This window comes from Mastigoproctus giganteus, chromosome 12, assembly GCF_048544385.1.
Source record: "Mastigoproctus giganteus isolate SK-2022 chromosome 12, ASM4854438v1, whole genome shotgun sequence".
Taxonomy (NCBI): Eukaryota; Metazoa; Arthropoda; class Arachnida; order Uropygi; family Thelyphonidae; genus Mastigoproctus; species Mastigoproctus giganteus.
In genome coordinates, this window is record NC_143586.1 from 57,070,351 (window position 1) to 57,092,499 (window position 22,149).

Below are 22,149 nucleotides of genomic sequence, written 5' to 3' on the forward strand. Positions count from 1 at the left end.
AGATAATCCTCCACAGTGTGCACACCGCTCACATACACTTGTTGAATGTGTCTTGTACAATAATGTTTTACTCTTTTCCTACAATTCTCTCTTTAATCTAAAAAAAATTTTGTCACTTTGCCATATTATAGGAAATGACATAACTTTCTGAAATTTTTGGTCACTCAAATACAATTATATGACTACTTCTGATTGCCTCCATAGCAATTACCATATCTAGCCTTGAATACATTGATAGGTGCCCCTTGCACCAAAAACTCATAATGACAAAAACCTGGACTGCTTTTTTTTTTTTTTTTTTTTTGGTTAGTTGTTGGTGCATTGGCTTCTGTGGACATAATGCATCTCCCAAAGTTTTTGCATTTTACTCTGATCCAAGCCCGAGGCGGGATTCAAACCCGCAACCTTTGGGTTGCCAGGCAGGCACTTACCTGGACTGCTAATGCTTCCGGATTTTGATGACACTGCACTTTATGTACATAAGCAGCTGCCATATTTTTTATGCTGGCAACTTCATTTAATTAAAGGATAATGAGTGCCAAAGGATAAAAAAAATTGTAACACATTTACTATATAGGAAAAAAAATATATCTGACAAGCAACATTAGCATTACTCTTTTCAAGTGCTGTTCTAGTAACATATTAAGGTTGTTGTGTGCTTTCAGAATATGATCATAATTATTGATGAATACTACTTGCAAGTCTGCAAGTGGTATTCATCAATAATTATGAGTTAGTAATGAGGTGTGTCTGTGCACACACATGCATGCAAAGCTCAGAGTTTGTGACATAAATATTAAGCATGTTAACTATATACATTAATTGTACTGTATTTTTATGCAGCAGGTTATTACTGTTGTTTAAATTATTAATTTAAATAACAAATTTGATTTAATCACAAATTGAATTTAATCATTAATTGAATTAAGTAGACTGAATTAATGAATAAATTCTGCCATTAATGAAGATGTTGTTGGATGACATTGACTGTATTTCATAAAGCCTGATGGCCAAATAAATAGATATGCTCGATCCTGACACCTGTTTATTCTAAAAAACTTGATTTTGGCACCTTAACCATTGGAATTTGTGTGGGGATCATCACTTCCACCCTCACTTTTTCTTAGGTTGGTTTTTGCTCTAAATCAGTGTTTCCCAACCATTCCCCTCTCCCTCCCCAGATACAGACCACTTTTATATTAGAAGTAGAAACACGGACCACTTTTATATTTGAGGTGGAACCCACAGATCACAAAAAATATTAAACTCTATGTGCAATTATATTAATAGCTGTTTTTCAAATACAGTTAAATGTACTCATACTTAACATGTGTAATATATGTTAGGTTGTTACAGGCATATGTGTATTGTTGCCTACTGCAAAAGAAAACTCTGCATTACTGTCAAGTCCGGTGGTCCACTTTCATACGTTACATGTACCACAAGTGGTCTACAGATTACAGGTTGGGAAATACTGCTGCCACTCTTATCTAGATTAACTCACAGTATGTTTCTAGAAACGTTTTCCCCTTGGTTTATCAAAAATTTAAGAAATCTTCGTTGAATAGGATCAAATGATCCCCACATGCCTATGAATTTTTGTGTGCCACTGGGTTAGCTCTGTGAAATCAAAACCTTGCTTTACCACCCAACAAATCATGAGACTGTGAAATGACCAGCATGATAAAGAAAGCACTTCTGACCATTTAAAAATTTTTAAATGGTCAGAAGTGCTTTCTTTAAATAGGTAAATATATGCATGAACTATTCAAAAAAGTTCTAAGTAATGCCTGAATATCCTAAGTCAGTGATGGCAAATCAATGACATACAATATACTGGCATGGGCCAATCATAAATAGTTTAAACTATAAAAAAGTAACTGATATTTTGTTTTAAGACAAATTTGTTTTATGGTCTATCAGTCCAATCTAGCAATGAAAACTGTAATGTAATTGTGCACAAAATTATGAAGCAACAAAGTTCTTGATAGAAACTTGCAGTTACTGTTAGTTCATTGATGCACAATTTGAGCTTGTTGCTGATTGAGATATAGTCCTTTTAAAATTAAAACACTTTAAAATTTTTATGGCATATGAAAAATGCTATATTTTCCATGCCATTTTTTACATACATGTCAGAAAAGGATTGCCATTACTGTCCTAGGTGATATGCTAATTATAAATTTAATAGATGATTCAACTGATTATAGCTCAATCAGTAACAAGCTCACCTATAAAGTCTGCTACAGTATGTATCTTTACTGCCCACTTAGTTATTTGTGATGTAAAAAGATCTGTAACTGTTTGGTTACATATGCTTTACTACCCAATACAATAAATAGACAGTAGATATTTTTTTTTTTTCTTTTTTTAATTTGTAAATTCCATCAGATTATTTTTTTTATAATAATGGCTTTACTATTTACAAATTTCAGACAATAGAATATGCCTACTACCGTATGCAAAAAATTAGTTATTACTATAAGAAGAATGATATATTTGAAAAGCTAGTAAGAAATTTTGTAGAATTAGCATTCAGACATTTGGAAAATCCAGACTTTAGCTGCACCCACATAATTTTGGATAAAATTACTTTTGCTGTAATAACTTTATTATTTTCCTTAATGTGCTGCATAGGAAAAGATCTAAATAGAATTTCCATTTAATATAGGCTATGGTGCTCTTTGCTGGGCCAGAGAACTTCCGTGAAGAATTATATAGAACATTTTCTGACCTTTGCTCAGATCCTCATTATAATGTTCGAAGGACGATCGCATCTGGATTTCACGAAGTAAGAATTTCAATTACACTATCAACATAGTAATTTATAGAATTTTAAGATCATGAAAAAAACTTCTACTTCATTTTAATAACGATTTTAGAAAAACTTGGTATTAGTATCAATAAAGGAAAACTGATGTAGGAAGTCAGCCTTATTACATTAGGTTTTAAAAAATAATAATAATAATAAATTAAAATAGGCCACCCGATTCCATACAGGTCTCTACCCAACCTTTCCTTCAATTTTCCTATACATTTAACTTTACATACTGGAGACTAAATTGAAATTTCCTGTCCCAGTTTTACAAGATTAGATGGAAATTTATTCCAATAATTAATAACACGCTATGGGTAAAAGCAGATTTTCTTATGTCCTGTTTGCCATCCTTCTGCCCTTCCTTAATTCAGATGCTTATTTAGTTTACTAAAGCCTTAAATACCTCAAGCAAAGAACAATGCAGCCATTTCATTATGAGCCTTTGCAACCCACAAACTGATGTCTCTTTCTCTATGTTTGATATCTGCTGCTACTGTATTTCTAGCCATACTGTATTCTTAGCCATAATTATGAGAGCTTCCTTGGACTCAGGGGAGGTCCCCCGTGGATTGGAGATGTGCAAATGTATCACCAATTCACAAAGGAGGTTCAAATGGTGACACAAGTAACTATAGACCTGTTAGTTTAACTTGTGTTCCAGGGAAAATAATGGAATCATTGGTTAAAGAAGTATTGCAGGATCATCTAGACAAGACTGCAGTAATAGTTAAGACACAGAATGGGTTTGTCAAAGGGAGGTCTTGTCTGACCAGTTTGATTGGTTACTATGATGTGGGGTGCCTCCGTAGCCAGGTGGGAAGGAGCAGCAGTGCGTAGCACACGCTTCTTGATTAGACCGGGGTTCGAGCCCGTCACCACCAAATACGGAGGATGCGGAAAGGTCAGGGAATGACCACCGCATATCCCGGAGCGATATGGCCTTAGTTGCTAATGCTCCTAAAAACCAAATAACAACAACAACAACAACAACTGTGATGTGGTCACAAAGGAACTGAATGCCAACAATAATTTTGATATCATATACTTGGATTTCAGGAAAGCTTTTGATACTGTTGCACATGGAAGACTGCTGTACAAATTGGAGAGGCCCCGGGTGCCAAGCGAATCTTGAGGCCAAGCGATCTTCCCTGCGAATTCTATTGCGATTATATTAGAGAGATAAGCTTTTCACTTTGAGTTCACACGTTTTTTCTTCCGTTATTCAAATATATAATAAAAGTTCTCTTTCTTAAAGTATAAGGAAGAAGTTTCAGAAAGGAAAATAACCTTTCTTAATTTTTCCTTGTACTAACCTTCTATTTTACTCGCTTGGTCACTTGGTGGCACTACTCCTGCCTCCCCGTGGTGGGGCTGGACCTGGGTGAAAAGACATCACCCAGGACTAAAAGGAGTTGAAAATGGACCAAAAAACTAATAATACAAGATTGGAGAAAGTTAACTCCAATAAATGTGACGACTTACAGCTGAACATGTCTCAGGCTAAGAGAATGAAAATAAACAGCTCTCAGCCTACTGTCCCTGTTTTTTTTGGTGATACATTCGTTATCATCACAACCCGTTGGGAAATTATCCCCTTTCTTAGTTCAGAAGACTATAGAGTCCATGGTTGGATCACCAAAAATGATAAAACGATTACAATCAGGTGATCTCTTAGTAGAAACCTCATTAAGTCATCAATCGGAAAAATTGCTACAAATGAAAACTTTTGCAGGACTACCAGTTGAAATTACCCCACATAATTCCCTGAATACATCGAAAGGTGTTATTACCAAATGGGACCTTTTGACTGTTTCAGAGGAAGAACTACTGAGCGAGCTAACAGAACAACAAGTTATACATGTTAGGAGGATAATGATGAAGAAAGACGGAATTCTCATTCCAACCCGATCAGTAATTCTCACCTTTAACAATCCTTCTCTTCCCCATTCAGTTAAAGCAGGATATTTAAATTGCAAAATCCGACCATATATACCAAATCCAATAAGGTGTTATAACTGTCAGCGATACGGACACTCTCAGGCGACATGTCGCAGTGATCCCATCTGTCCACTCTGTGGATCAAAAGACCACAATCAAGCAAACTGCACATCCGCTACACCACTCTGTCCCAATTGTCACGAAAATCATCCTGCTTTTTCGAAGACATGCGAAATGTGGGTATTGGGAAAGCAAATTCAAAAATACAAAGTAGAAAATAAAGTGTCTTATCCGGAAGCAAGAAAACAGATACTTGCAACCAAACCTTCACGTTCCTATGCTTCAGCAGTGAAACGACAGCAAACTATAGCCACTCAAACGGAGGTAGTAATACCTCTAAATCAAATTATAGACTGGAGTAAAGTAATATTGATGACAAAAACAGTTTCACAAGAAACATCCAGTGGTAAAGAACAGGATACTTCGATGCCTGGAAAGCAGAAATCAGAAGTAAAATCTTCAAAAACAAAGCAAACATCATCTAGTAAACTGTGTGAACAGAAACAAACAAACATAGACCAAATGGACACTGATGAACAGAGAGAGAACGTACTAGAACTAACCCTGCAGAAGATATTGATACACCTCGTCCTAATTTTCCGAAGAAAGATAGACCCAAATATGATAAACGGAAAAACTCAAAAGCGCAGTCAGATTCAGCAAATCGTCCCGAGACCTAAATAATGCAACATATTATTATACAATGGAACTGTCGTGGTTTACGTGGAAAATTGGATGAAATAAAAGATATTATTCAGCAGTATAAACCGGCCTGCATTTGCCTTCAGGAGACCCATCTAACACCTCAATCTTCACCCACATTTCAAAATTATACACTTTTCCGGAGAGACAGGAATGATAACAGAACTGCCAAAGGAGGAGTGGCAATTTTGGTGAATACTCATATACCAGCTAAGCAAACAACATTAAGAACCAACTTAGAAGCAGTAGCAGTAAGAATAGCGATCGGAATTTCTATCACAATCTCGTCCATTTATCTTCCACCAAATATCCCTCTCTCCAGATCGGAATTAAACGATCTAACTATGCAGCTCCAACCTCCCTACTGCCTTATGGGAGATATGAATGCCCATCATCATTTGTGGGGATCTACTCACACAGACAGTAGAGGTAACATAATCGAAACTTTCATAGATGATCAACAACTGAATTTACTGAATACCGGATCTCACACTTATATCAGTTTGTCTACAGGTATCACCTCTGCAATAGACTTAACAATATGTTCTCCATCAATTTATCATGGTATAGAATGGTTCGTGTTGAATAATCCTTACAACAGTCAACTCTTACAGAAGGAACCAGAACAGTATGGAATTTTAAAAAAGCTAATTGGAGTAAATATATGCAATTAATCAAACTGGATAAGCAATTAATAGAAACCCTGCCAATAGATGATGCTGTCTTATATATCAACGATCAACTGCTAGAAGCTTCCAAAGCTACAATACCTCAAATAAGTAAGTCAAGGCAGGCACGATACAACTCTTGGTGGAATCCAGAATGTGCAACAGCAAAAACAAAATTGTGCATGGAATAGATTCCGTCAATATCCAACTACCGCCAATTTAATTGCATATAAAAAAGCCAAAGCTGAAGCAAGGAGAATTCGGAAAAAAGCAAAGAAAAAGTCTTGGATCGTGTTCGCTTCCTCACTTACTAGGAACTCGAATCCTGGTTTGGTGTGGAAAAAAATTCGGATTTTAAGTGGAAGATATCCAATCACACAATCTCCAATCTTCCATTGGAAAGGGCAGGACGTTTTTTAAACAGACAAGATATCAGAAATTTTGGCTGACTCTTTCGCTTCCATATCAGCAGTTACAAGCTACAGCAATGACTTTCAAAAATATAAAGAGCAAGCTGAACGGAGTAAGTTGAATTTCTCTACAAAGATATCTCATTCCTATAATCTACCATTTCTAAAAGAGGAATTACTTACAACCATTACAAAATTACCAAATAGCGCACCAGGTCCCGATGGCATTTATTATGCTATGATACAACACCTAAACTCTGATTGTCTGGAAATCCTGCTAGCACTATATAATAGAATTTTTCTGAACAACCTGTATCCATCCATATGGCGGCATGCAATTGTCCTTGCATTTCCCAAACCCGGAAAAGATCCTTCCTATACATATAATTATCGCCCGATTTCACTGACCAGCTGCTTAGGAAAAATCCTTGAACGAATGGTGCATAATAGACTTAAGTGGTTGCTGGAAAAAGAGAATGTTTTATCACCCCACCAATTTGGATTTAGGAAAAATAGATCGACACTTGACCTACATGTCAAAGTGGAAACAAATATTAGAAACTCGTTTATAAGAAAGCAGCATATGGTGATGGTAAACCTAGATCTTGAAAAAGCCTTTGACACAACATGGAGATTCGGAATACTACGAGATCTATTTCAATTAGGATACAGAGGACAACTTCCACAATTTATAGAAAAATTTTTTTCCGACAGAACATTTCAGGTACAATATAAAGGCTGTTTATCTACAATCTATATACAACAGGAAGGGGTTCCCCAGGGCTCAGTATTAAGTGCAACCCTGTTTGCACTGCGGGTGAACAATATCACAAAGGTTATACCCCCACCATTAGAAATATATATGTATGCAGATGATCTTTCCATTTCATTTCAATCACAAAGCATGAACACAATTGAACGACAGCTGCAATTATCCATAAACAAAATAGAAGTATGGACTCAAAATAAATAGAATATCTGAGAAAAAATCAGTTGTTATACACTTCTGTATAATGCATGGTCTTCATCCTGAACCGGTCTTATACTTAAATAAAATTGCTGTACCTGTTGTTCAAAATTTCTCCTTTTTGGGCTTAACAATAGATAGAAAACTAAACTTTCAGGAACATATACTAAGACTTCGAACTAGTTGCCTCTTAAAACTTAACATCTTGCGCACAGTATCTTCAATGGCCTGGGGAGCCGACAGGTCCACATTATTACTATTATATAAAACTTTGATTAGATCTCGTTTAGATTATGGATCTCCTGTATATGCTTCAGCAAGAAGGAGCATCTTACGTCGCCTAGATACCGTTCACCATAATGCTCTCTGCATAGCTCTAGGAGCATTTAGAACTTCACCAATCTACAGCCTGTATGCAGATGCTTCGGAACCCCCGCTGCATCTTCAACGAGATTATCTACTGTGCATGTATGCGGCAAAAATATATGGTCAACCATCACATCCAAATTGGTCCATTATTCACAATCCACCATGGACGAGTAATTATGATTACAAGCCAAATGAAAATAAACCAGTAGGACTGCGCCTCAGACACTTAGCTCAAGTTTGGGAAATACATTTCCAGCACATTTCTGCAGTAGATATAAACTCAGAACCTCATTGGATTCCGACTGTGCCTTTATCCATATCACATCTTACAAACAGGAATAAAAAAGAGATCTCTCCAATCGTTATACAGAAGCTTCATGCACTGCACAGTTTTGAAAATAGAAACAGTCATCAGATTTACACGGATGGTTCAAAATCGAACAACTCAGTAGGTGCCGCAGTAGTTTTACCGGAATATATTATATCTGTCTCCTTGCCTCATGTTTGCAGTATTTTCACAGCAGAATTATATGCTATTAAACTAGCACTGGATGATATTACCAAGCATCAACTTCTACCTGCTCTGATCTATACTGACTCCCTTAGTGCAGTAGCAGCTTTACAGAATAGCAAACATTCCTCAAATTCCTTGATTAAGCATATCAAAAAACAACTCAGAGTTTTGCATAAAGCAAGAAAACAAGTGTCTATCTGATGGATTCCCAGCCATGCTGGAATTCTAGGAAATGATCATGCAGACCAAGCCGCAAAAAATCCAGATCTTAATATACAAGATAACTTTCAGTTTGTACCATTTACAGATTACAGGGATGTATTTCGTACCAAATATACTTCCATCTGGAAACAACTTTGGAGGGACCAATCGTGCAATAAACTTCGCAGAATAAAAAAAGACCTATGTTTGTGGCGATCTAGCTCACGTACAAATAGACAGGAGGAAGTTATATTAACAAGACTGCGCATTGGACATACCTTCCTCACTCACAAACATTTACTTTTAAGAGAAGCTCCACCGCTCTGCTGTGTCTGTCAGATACAACTTACAGTAAGGCATATCCTGATTGATTGTCCATCCTATTCAGCCATTCGAGCCACATCCTTCCAATCATTTGCAAACTCCTCTAACCCTCTCTCATGTACTTGGTGACAAGGCAAACCTAAGTGAGCTCTTTATATACATTAAACATCTAGGAATAATAAATACACTCTGATATATCCATCCTAAATCATTAAAATGAACGTAATGACGCTGACAGACACATACTGGCCACAGTTGCCCTTGTGTCGTGAAACTTTCATACCAACAACAACAACAAATTGGAGAGGTATGGTATCAAGAGTAAGCTGCTACAATGCATAAAGGGATGGTTGAGTGGGAGACGACAGAGAGTGGTAATCAATGGACACTGCTCTTCGTGGACAAATGTTATTAGTGGAGTTCCCCAGGGTTTGATGTTGGGCCCATTGTTGTTTTGTATATTTATCAATGATATTGATGAAGGTATATCAGGTTTAATGTCCAAATTTGCAGATGATACAAAGATTGGCAGGGTTGTTAACGACAGTAATGACAGTATGCTACTCCAACTGGATCTAGATAAGTTGGGAAAATGTGCTGAGAAGTGGCATCTGGAGTTTAACATTGACAAATGCAAAGTACTGCATATGGGTAGCAATAACGGAAGAGAAACGTACCAGCTGGGTGGTACTACACTCAAGGAAGTGGAAAGTGAAAAAGACCTGGGGGTAATTGTACAGCCAAATATGAAGTTCGCTGAGCAGTGCAGACGGGCTGCCAGGGCAGGTCATGGAGGCTTGTCAATGATATATAGGAATTTTGCTAGCAGGGACAGCGAGGTGTTAATCCTGTTATACAAGGCAGTGGTCAGGCCAAACCTAGAGTACTGCGTACAGGTCTGGAGGCTTTTAGGAAGGATGTAGAGTTGCTAGAACGAGTACAAAGAAGGGCAACAAGATTGGTGAGGGAAACAAGGTGGTGCTCTTACCAAGAAACGCTTAAGTTCTGCAAATTGCAGCACCTAGAAAGTAGGCACCTGCGAGGTGATCTGATTGAGGAGTATAAGGCCTTGAATGGGTTGAGCAAGCTGAATGCTGATGCGATTCTTCGTCTTGCTCAGACTAAGAACCTGAGGGGGCACAGTTTCAAATTGAGGAAAGATAGTTGTAGAATGGATGTGCAGAAATTTACCTTTAGCCGGCGGGTAGTTGATTGGTGGAACAGGCTTCCATCTTTTGTTGTGAAAGCTAATGGCCTAAATAAATTTAAGGCTGAGCTGGACAGGCATTTGGAACGAATGGAATGGGAGGGTTTTTTTTTTTTTTTTTTTGGCTGATTTTTTTTTTTTTTTTTTTTTTTCTTTTTCTTTAAAAGTAAACTCCAAACACGAGAGGTATTAGAACCTATAATACTTAGTACCGTGCTTGGGTTGGAGGTTGAGAAGACGAAAGAAGATATTTGTTGACATTGGACATGAACTTCTGTCGACTGTAATTTTCAGGAAATACGTATGAAGGAAGATTGTTCCAGGAAACGGCAGTTGAATGAATAAACGAGGAAGATGAAAAGTTGGTTCTGTGAGTTTGAAGTTGGACAGTAAATGGATGTTGGCTGGTGGCTGTGCATGTGTTTGGACTGTTTTGAAAGACAGAGCGGGAATCATAGAAGCCAATTCAGAAGAACAGTGCCCATGGAAGTATCTGTAGAAGAGGAATGCAGCAGAAACAGTACGTCTGAGACAGCGAGTGGAGAGACTCTGTTAGAGATGAATCATTAATTAACCTAACTGCCCTCTTCTGAATGGAATCAAGAAGTCTGAGAGAGGTTTTGGGGGCACCACCCCAGATATGGGAACAATATTCCATGGTAGGGCGGATTTGCGATTTATACAGAGTGAGTAGCTGCTTGGAAGAAAAGTAACGCCGAGAGCGAAAGAGAAAACCAAGTTTTTTAGATGCAGAGGAAGCAATATTTGTAATGTGCTTGTGCCAAGAGAGATTAGGAGTCAGGGTAATCCCCAAAAGAGATATATCATTTTGCTTAGAAATTGGAGTGTCACCAAAGATAAGCATAGGAGCAGAAGAATCCTTTTTTGCGAGATATAAGACAAGAATGAGTTTTAGACAGTTGAAATCAACTAAATTGTCTTTGTCCCACTAGAGAATTACCTGAAGATCGGAATTTAAGGAATTGGTAGCAGATTTTCGAGAAGTTGAAGCTGATTGAGCAGGGCAAGGTTTCTCAAAATGGAAAGTGGAATGCAATGTGCTATCATCGGCAAAACTATGGATAGGATTTCCAGTCAATGGAAGAAGGTCATTAATATACAAGAGGAAAAGAGTGGGGGAAAGAACTGAACCTTGGTGGAAACCGGCATTAGTGCAGAAGTTAGAAGAGAGAGAGCCATCTACCATCACCCTCAGTGAGCGATCAGAGAGAAAACTGGATAGCCAATTACAAAAAACAGTTGGAAAACCACATTGTGGAAGCTTGTTTAGAAGACCTTTATGCCAAACAGGATCGAAAGCCTTTGAGATGTCAAGAGCAACTTCTTGTGTTTCACTGAACCTTTCCATTGAATTAGTCCATAAATGGGTAACATAAGCCAGAATATCACCAGTGGATCGACACTGACGGAATCCATACTGGCAATCATTGATCAGACTGAAGGTTTCTAGGTAGTTTAAGAGTTGGCGGTTAATTGATTTCTCCATTACTTTAGAAAGAGTAGAAGTAATTACAATGGGACGATAATTGGATGGGAGGGATTTGTCACCCTTTTTAGGAACTAACTGGATATGAGCAAATTTCCAAGCAGAAGGAAAAACACCTTTGGAATAAGAAAGTGAAAAAAGGCGGCAAAGAATAGGAGTAAGTTCAGGAGCACAGGTTTTGAGAACAAGTGGAGAAATACCATCAGGACCAGGACCTTTCTTAGCATCAAGATTCGTCAAAATCCTTTTGATGGAAGACCACAGTAGCGTTGAATGGAGCATGTTGGGAATGGTGGGAGGTGTTTTACCAAGATCCTTAATACATGAGTTGGAAGAAAAATGGGATGCTAGCAGGTCAGCTTTATCCTTGATTGAAGTGACAACAGAACCATCTGGTTTGGACAGAGGTGGAAGCAGAGATGGGCAAAAGTTGCGGCCAATAGTTTTGGCAAGAGACCAGAATGCTCGGCTACCATTAGGGCAAGAAGCAAGTTTTCTACTCTTAGCCTGTTCAAACTCTAGTTTAGACTGATTAATAACTGCTTTACAATTGTTGCGAGCTTTGGTGTAGGCAGAAAGAAAATGAAACTGAAGAATTAGAAACAAGCCAATTACGATATGCAACTTTCTTCTCTTGAACTGCCTTAGCACATTTATTGGAAAACCAAGGTTTCGATAAAGGACGAGATTTTAAAGTGGAATGTGGGATAATGGATTCCATTCCTGCAAGAATAATTTCACTGACACGATTTGAGCAAGTGTTGACATCAGAAGTTTTGAAACAGTAATCCAACCAAGGAAAAGAAGAAAAGAAATATCGCAGGTCATCCCATTTTGCATTCTTGTAATGCCAAACAACACAAGGTTGGGAATAGCCATGAGATAAAGGCTCCATTGGAGAAGAGACCATCCATCACCAAGTTTTGATCTGAAGTGCCTAAAGGACCTCTCATTTCGACCACCAAATACAGAGGATGCGGAAAGATCAGGGAATGACCACTGCATATCTCAGAGCAATATGGCCTTAGTTGCTAATGCTCCTAAAAACCAAATAACAAACAACAACAAACAGAAGGGTTGTTTGTGAGAAACAGATCAAGCATGTTGCCTGTATGATTAGGATTGTCCAGTATTCTGGTAGGTAAATGAACAATCTGTGCAAGGTCATTAGTAATTGCAAAAGCCTCAGCATCTTGATCAGCTGGGTCGGTGTGACTAGAAAACGGAAGCCAGCTGGAGTTGTGAACATAACATCACCAAGGAAAATTACCTCACTGTTAGCAAAGTTGGACTGGAGAAAGTCAAATTTCAAAGAGAGGAAGACAAAGAGCTCCAAGTGATTAGTGGAGTTGGGAGAACGGGTAGAGACAACAGATGAATTTGACAAAATGAGGTAGAGAGATTTTAAGCCAGAGAAGATCGAAGAGAGGAGATTCCAAATTGCCAAGTCTCTGACAAGGAATATCAGAATGGACATATGCACAAGTACCACCTTTGAGGCGAAAGGAATCGTACAACGAATAATTTGGGCAGCTGAGATGAGCAGTAGTTGAATTAACCGATAACTGAGATTCTGTCAGAAAAAGTACATGGGTTTAGCAGACTGCAAGTGGAAATGGAAATTGTTGAGATTAGAATTGTGACCACCTATATTTGTGAAATGAATTAGGAAGTGTTTTGGAGGTTTAGATCTTTTCGCAGATAAGCTTGCTCTATTAGTTTGACAATTCATTGTGTATTCAATAGTAAGAAAAAGTGGGTGGGACATGCTGTATGAAGTAATGAATTTTTTGGATATGGCGTACACATGGTAAGAATATACCCAGATCCTTGACATAACATGGCCTCAACAATGCCCCCCCGCATACACACTACTCGAACTCCCTCCAGTTACTATCTGGCAGAGTAGAGGTAGCAAGATTATACACTAGCTGATCCGGAAGCCTCCTAGAGAGTTACCAATAGGTTCGGTCCAGTGTACTAACTAGTGGCCGGCCTGCAAACACTGTTTTAGAGCTGTACCCTTGAAATGTAAGGAATATTGGATCTCGCCACGATGTTCATCATAACCTAAAAAGTCATCAATCATACTGCATGATGGAAGAGACAGGGAAGGGTTGACCAGAACTTGGCTCTAGAGACTAAACATGGGTTCCACCGCTTCAAGCCTCCAATAAGCAAAGTGGTGGTATTGCACCGGTTGATGAGTCATCTACCACCTAGTACTGCCTGGTAACATAGAGGGGCGGCATTACTCCATGTGGTGTGGGTGCAACACCTCGACCCCTGCTTACATTGGTTCACACCTGGGTGGTCATCCACCATGTACTTGTGCATGGAGGTTATACCCAGGATTACTAACAGTCCCATCATCGTGAAGGTGCAAGCAGAGGATTTGGCTGTCACAGACCATCCAGACTTCGCCGAAATTGGGTCCACTTGATTGAGTGTCACTCAAATATCAGTTCCATCAGCATTTTAGACTCCCAGATAGCAAGTCTGGCACATCTGAGAGAATGTCTATGACAACCTCAAAGACCATGAGAAAATATCTGTGGCAACCTCAAGGATGCTGCATCAGCTTGCTTTCTTGCAACGTACGCCTCTACTAATGCTAATGCTAATTTGGTTAGAAAGGCTTTTGATACTGTTGCACATGGAAGACTGCTGCACAAATTGTAGCAGTGTAGCATTGGAGGCAAATTGCTGCTATGGAAAAAGGGATGGTTTAGTGGGAGAAGACAGAGAGTTGTAATCAATGGACACCGCTCTTCGTGGACTAATGTTATTAGCAGAGTCCCCCATTGCTCAGTGTTGGGTCCATTGTTGTTTTCTGTATTTATAAATGATATTGATGATGGTATATCAAGTTTAATGTCCAAGTTTGCAGACGTTACAAAGGTTGGCTGGGTTGTTAAGGACACTACTGACAGTATGCTGCTGCAACAGGATCTGGAAAGGTTGAGGAGATGGTCTGAGAGGTGGCAAATGAAGTTTAACATTGATTGTTGCTGTTATTGGTTTTTAGGAGCATTAGCAACTAAGGCCATATTGCTCCTTGGATATGTGGTGGTCATTCCCTGAACTTTTCGTATTTGGTGGTCACGAGCTCGAACCCCGATCTAATCAAGAAGTGTGTACTACGCACTGCCGGTCCTGCCCAGCTGGCTACGGAGGTGCCTGTTTAACATTGACAAATGTAAAGTACTACATATGGGAAACAGTAACGTCAGAGCAACGTATCAACTCTGTGGTTCTATACTGGTATAAGGTATGTTCGTGTCATACGACACCTGGGATTTCTCCCATCTCCGCGTGTGTTCACTTTATCGAGGATAGTACACTGTCAAGCCAGAGACTTGAAAGTGTATAGGCCATGTCTGTGCAGTGTGATGTGTTGTGCCCATTGTTTTTCCGGCTTATTGGCTGCCAGGCCCCAAGTGGGGCCCGACGTTGCCCATACCTCGCCACGTGAAGGCTATCCGGGTGTGTCCAGAATCGTGACAAGTTGCTCCGCCAGGTCCTGCCACCTAGTTTCCTGGGATTTCAGTGGCTAGGACCAAAAAGAAATTTAAAAAAAAATATATATATATATATATATATATATATATATATATAATATAAAATAAAAATATATAAAAATAAAATAAAAATATAGATGGAGAAGTTATTAAACACAAAATGCCGAGCCTAGTTGAAGAAAAAAGAGAAAAAGAATGTTAAGATCCTATAAAAAAAAAAAAAAAAAAAAATTAATTATTAAGTAGAATTAAATCCGAATTAATGCCGAATTAACAGGCCAATTATATGTACAAAAGCTGAAAGAAAAAGAGGGGAGGGTGATAGAGATAAAAATTATAAAATAAAAATTATAAAATAAAAATTAAAAATTGGTACATAGATCAGGTATTTCATCAGGGGGCTACACCTGATCATGTACCAAACACTTGTTTCTATGCAAACTCATGTTGATGGAGAAGCTGAAGAAATGAAAAGGAAATAAAAAGGAAATAAAAAATATAAAATTTTTTTTTTTTTTTTTTTAAATTTTTTATAAAAATTTTTTATAGCTCCAGAAACATGAGTGAGGTAGCCCCAACGCAGTGTATTTAGATTAATAAATTAAGTAACGTAGTGTATTTGGAAATAAATTGAATAACGCAACCGCAGTGTATTTAGATTAATAAATTAAGAAAATTGAGTAACGCAGTGTATTTGGAAATAAATTGAGTCGATAGTATGTAAGAACGCCAGTTTAAATCGAAAGTATGTAATAAATAAATAAATAACAAGGTAGCGGTATAGAAAAAGGAAGCAATGCAAGGTAGGGGAGGGAAAAGAAGTTAAAAATAGGCGAAGATAGTGAGAAAGAGGAAAGTGAGAATGTCCGAATCACCCTCGTATTACACTAATAGTTCAACGGACGGAAAAACGAAGAGTAGAAAGTAGAAAGATGTAAAGAGAAGGAAAAGAGTTTAAAGGATACTAGGCAAGCTGGGGGTGTAAGTACCCAACCTCATAGAGAGGGCCTTGGCTGTGAGAGTGTTAGTAGAAGTGGAAATTAATACCGCTAGCTTGTATTGTATATTTTAAAATAAAATAAAAATATGAACAGGAGGAAAATTAAATACATACGATAACTGGCAGAAACAAGTTGAGTGAAATATAATTAAGAAATGACAATAAAATATGCAATCATGATTAATAAGGTACAATTATGTGAATATGATTAATAAGAATGGAATGCAAACAGAGGGAAAACTATGACAACGATGGTGGAGTTGCTCAGAAGAGAAGAACTATGGGAGCCCTCTGTGGTCAAAATAAAATAGAGAAAATAAAAGATTGGACATAAATAATTATTGATATTAAATTACGAAAATGAAAAGAAAACTTAGGAAGTGAAAGAACACGAACATCGTTCTAATAGAAGTTATAATAGAAGTCATTATGTGTGATCACTTTCCAAGTGGTGGAAATACCACCATTCAAATGTACAACTATACAACTATACAAGTATCGAATTAACCCTAATCAAGGTGGAACATGGTGAAACCGAATTTTTCTTTAATGTAATCAGAGAGAATTTTTATAATAAAATTTAAGAAATTAATAGGAATGTCATTATTGCGAAGTTTGGTATAAAGATCATTTAATGCACCAGCGATCATTTAATGCACTTACTACCTTTATAATAATTCGCATACCAAATATTTTAACCTGAAAAAAGCCATCTCAGATTTACAACAAAAATTTATCATCACTCCGGTAGATAAGGCTTCTAATAACTTTGCTATCTTCTGCAAGCAATTTTATTACACCACCCTCAAAAAGGAAGTAGAAAGTAGTTCCACCTTTTTACGCTGTAATCTCGGCATTAATACCATCATCAAAAAAATTATAGCTTTGCATAAAAAATTGCATACCAAAATTCGCAATTCTACTTTGCCTTTCTTGTATATGATAGCCAAATTCCATAAACATCCAGTTAGCTTCAGATTCATCACTAGTGCCAAAAAAAGTGGCTGTTATCATCCAGGTAAACAATTTTTCAAATTGTTAACTACTATCCTTATTAATATCCCTAACACCTGGATCATTAACAACAACCACAGTATCATTAAAATTTTTAATTCCATTGCATATTCCAGCATATTTAGTATTGAAACATATGACTTCACCAACTTATTTACCTCCTTACCGCATCACCTGATTGTTAATGTACTTCATCAATTGTTCCTCAAATACAAAAACATTATATCAACAGATGAGGTCACTTGGAATAACTACATCAACCTCTGTATCCTAAACAATTATATCTATGATGGTAGATATGCTTATAAACAATCCATAGGAGTTCCCATGGGTTCACAAATTTCTAGCATAGTATCTAATCTATTTCTCCATTATTACGAACATCTATTTATTGATAACAACCCGAACCTTAATTTTTATGCATTCCGCTATGTTGATGACATTCTTATTCTCAACATTCATTTTGAAAATATTGCTAAATCTATATATCCAACTGAACTCACTCTCAATAAAGAAAACTTTGGCAACCAACATGCAAATTTTTTGGATTTAAGTATTACTTTAAATAGTCCTCCTCTTCGTCATAATTTGGAACTATTTGACAAAAGAAGCGAATTTAATTTTAATATTATCTATTTAACAAATTGGAACTCGAACATTTCGATTAAGGTTCATAAAAATATTATCTGCACACAGATTATCCGTTTAGCTAATATTAGTAGCAATCAATCACTTTTCTCTGGTGCATTAAATGATCTTTATACCAAACTTCGCAATAATGACATTCCTATTAATTTCTTAAATTTTATTATAAAAATTCTCTCTGATTACATTAAAGAAAAATTCGGTTTCACCATGTTCCACCTTGATTAGGGTTAATTCGATACTTGTATAGTTGTATAGTTGTACATTTGAATGGTGGTATTTCCACCACTTGGAAAGTGATCACACATAATGACTTCTATTATAACTTCTATTAGAACGATGTTCGTGTTCTTTCACTTCCTAAGTTTTCTTTTCATTTTCGTAATTTAATATCAATAATTATTTATGTCCAATCTTTTATTTTCTCTATTTTATTTTGACCACAGAGGGCTCCCATAGTTCTTCTCTTCCGAGCAACTCCACCATCGTTGTCATAGTTTTCCCTCTGTTTGCATTCCATTCTTATTAATCATATTCACATAATTGTACCTTATTAATCATGATTGCATATTTTATTGTCATTTCTTAATTATATTTCACTCAACTTGTTTCTGCCAGTTATCGTATGTATTTAATTTTCCTCCTGTTCATATTTTTATTTTATTTTAAAATATACAATACAAGCTAGCGGTATTAATTTCCACTTCTACTAACACTCTCACAGCCAAGGCCCTCTCTATGAGGTTGGGTACTTACACCCCCAGCTTGCCTAGTATCCTTTAAACTCTTTTCCTTCTCTTTACATCTTTCTACTTTCTACTCTTCGTTTTTCCGTCCGTTGAACTATTAGTGTAATACGAGGGTGATTCGGACATTCTCACTTTCCTCTTTCTCACTATCTTCGCCTATTTTTAACTTCTTTTCCCTCCCCTACCTTGCATTGCTTCCTTTTTCTATACCGCTACCTTGTTATTTATTTATTTATTACATACTTTCGATTTAAACTGGCGTTCTTACATACTATCGACTCAATTTATTTCCAAATACACTGCGTTACTCAATTTTCTTAATTTATTAATCTAAATACACTGCGGTTGCGTTATTCAATTTATTTCCAAATACACTACGTTACTTAATTTATTAATCTAAATACACTGCGTTGGGGCTACCTCACTCATGTTTCTGGAGCTATAAAAAATTTTTATAAAAAATTTAAAAAAAAAAAAAAAAAATTTATATTTTTTATTTCCTTTTTATTTCCTTTTCATTTCTTCAGCTTCTCCATCAACATGAGTTTGCATAGAAACACAGTGTTTGGTACATGATCAGGTGTAGCCCCCTGATGAAATACCTGATCTATGTACCAATTTTTAATTTTTATTTTATAATTTTTATTTTATAATTTTTATCTCTATCACCCTCCCCTCTTTTTCTTTCAGCTTTTGTACATATAATTGGCCTGTTAATTCGGCATTAATTCGGATTTAATTCTACTTAATAATTAATTTTTTTTTTTTTTTTTTTTTTTATAGGATCTTAACATTCTTTTTCTCTTTTTTCTTCAACTAGGCTCGGCATTTTGTGTTTAATAACTTCTCCATCTATATTTTTATTTTATTTTTATATATTTTTATTTTATATTATTTATATACATGTATCCTGTTTTGCTGCTTTGCGCATTCAGGTACACGTACTGTTTTTCCTTATTTTTCCTGTTTTTCCACATCTTTGTTTTCATATTTCATATATATATATATATATATATATATATACACACACACATATATATGATGGTATATCAGGCTTAATGTCCAAGTTTGCAGATGGTACGAAGGTCGGCAGGGTTGTTGATGACACTAATGACAGTACGCTGCTGGAACAGGATCTAGAAAAGTTGAGCAGATGGGCTGAGAGGTGGCAACTGAAGTTTAACATTGACAAATGTAAAGTACTGCATATGGGAAGCAGTAACTCTAGAGTAACGTATTAACTTTGTGGTACTACACTGACAGTGGTAGAGAATGAAAAGGACCTGGGGGTAATTATGCGGGCAGATATGAAGTTTTCTGAGAAGTGCAGATGGTCTGCAAGAGTAGTTCATGGTGTTTTGTCAATGATATACTGGAATTTTTGTAACAAGGATAAGGAGGTGATTCATCCCCTTGTATAAAGCAATGGTCAGGCCACATCTTGAGTACTGTATACAGGTCTGGAGGCCTCATTTTAAGAAGGATGTAGAGTTGCTGGAATGAGTACAGAGAAGGGCAACAAGATTAGTGGATGTAACAAAGGGTTGCTCTTACGAAGAAGGGCTTATGTTTTGCAAATTACAGCGTCTGGAGACTAGACACCTGTGAGGTGATCTGATTGAGGTGTATAAAGCCTTGAATCATTTGAGCATGCTCAATGCTGATGGGATTCTTCCTCTTGCTCAGATTAATCACCTGAGAGAGCATAAATTAAAATTGAGGAAAGAGAGTTGTAGGATAGATGTGCAGAAGTTTGCCTTTAGCCAGTAGGTGGTTGATTGCTGGAACAAACTTCCATTTGTCGGTGTAGAAGGTGATAGCTTAAATAGATTCAAAGCAGACATAGACAATTGGAACGAGTGGATGGGTGAAATGAGAAGGTTTTTTTTTTTTTTTTTTTTGGCTGATGCTATATAAGCTTGCTTTCTCATATCATGTGCATTTACTAATGCTAATGAAGTTAACCATCCATGGTGATGATTAAGCTTCACACCAGCCAGAAGATAAATAAATTCAGTACTGTAACTAAAAACACTTTATTTACAATAAAATAAGTATAAAATATATATTTACAATAATAAAAATATATAAATAACACTGATAAAATTTACTAAAAACCTAGAAATTAAAAGCGATAAAATTTGCTGTAGCTTTCGGAGGCAGCAGTCTCCTTCCTCAGCAGCATATGTCTACTGTGTGGCACATCCTTAAATAGCAGATCCACGGCACACATCACGTGGTTCCGTGGTTGGAATTTTCCATTTGCACACCAGGACCGGAAATGGCTTGGGAGCATGCTAGCTGAAACCGTTCATCACATCCAAGAACGATGGTTTCTAGGAGGTGGTGTAGACATACACCCCTATCCCTATTAATAGTATTGCTAGCTGCCCCAATACGTAAACTCTCAAGCCATTTGCAGTCCCAGAATCCCTGTGCATGATCTGTGATGACAGAATCCTCCGGGGAAATCTGATGCTGTTTCTCCCAGAAATGTTCAGCCACAGCAGACTTCCCATAATTTGCAGACTTTATTGTGTTTGCATGCTCTCCCAGCCGGTCTTTTAATCGCCGCCCCGTCTAACCCACAATCTGGGCATTTGATTTTGTACACCACCCCACTGCTGGCTTCTTTGGATATGGAGTCTTTTACTCAAGATATCACTGTGTGCAACCTCCGACCTGAGAGTTGCACACGACATATCTGACACCCCCGAATTATACATGCAATGTGGTCTGACAGGCCCGGATAGTAGGGAATGTATGCAGTGCTCGCAGGGGCAAACTGCTCATTATGGGTGGACTCTACTCCTCTAATGGCTCTGTCCAACACCCTCTGGGGGTAGCCGCACTTCTTGAGGTCTGCTGTGACCCGAACAATTTCATTATCTCTATCCTCGGAGGTGCTGCAGTGGGACCCCACCTTCTGTCTATTAGAGCCTTGACCACACTGTTTTTATGTTGGCTGGCCCGTGCCGAGGTATAATGGGTATATTGACCCCAGCACATCGGCTTTCTAAATACTTTGGACTTAAGCCTGCTGCCTTTTCTAATTACCAACACGTCAAGGAATGGCATGGTTCCCTCCGCTTCCACCTCCGAAGTAAATTTGATAAAAGGGGAGAAACTATTAAGTACATTAAGTACCTGATCTTCCCTCCCCCTTTGTATAATGGAGAATGTGTCATCAACATATCTCCTCCATCTGCGCATGGGAAATTCCGAATCCCCAAAAATCCTGACTTCTAACTCCTCCATAGCTAAATTGGCCACTATGGCACTGATGGGGGAACCCATGGCTGTGCCATGGATCTGCCTGTACATGACAACTTGGAATACCATGAGGGAGCTCAAACAGGATGACGATATTATTGTCCTACGAGCGGATAAAGGTAGGGCTACGGTTATTTTGGACAAAGAACAATATTATAGTAAAGCATTAGAATTATTACAGGATACCGCCATATACAAAGTTAACCGCCGTAATCCGTTGATTAGTTGGGAACGACAAGTGAATAGCCTTTTACAACGTTGG

The 22,149-nt window shown here is 37.4% G+C and overlaps 1 protein-coding gene across 1 annotated transcript in view; it reads left to right on the top strand.

The window, feature by feature from the left end:
- The window catches only part of LOC150077083 (serine/threonine-protein phosphatase 4 regulatory subunit 4-like), a 297,317-nt gene that overhangs the window by 135,138 nt on the left and 140,030 nt on the right, over positions 1–22,149 (top strand). The window contains exon 11 of the mRNA XM_090386255.1: positions 2,672–2,791. Within this exon, the coding sequence (XP_090242381.1) occupies positions 2,672–2,791 (120 nt within the window). The remainder of the gene's footprint in view (positions 1–2,671; positions 2,792–22,149) is intronic.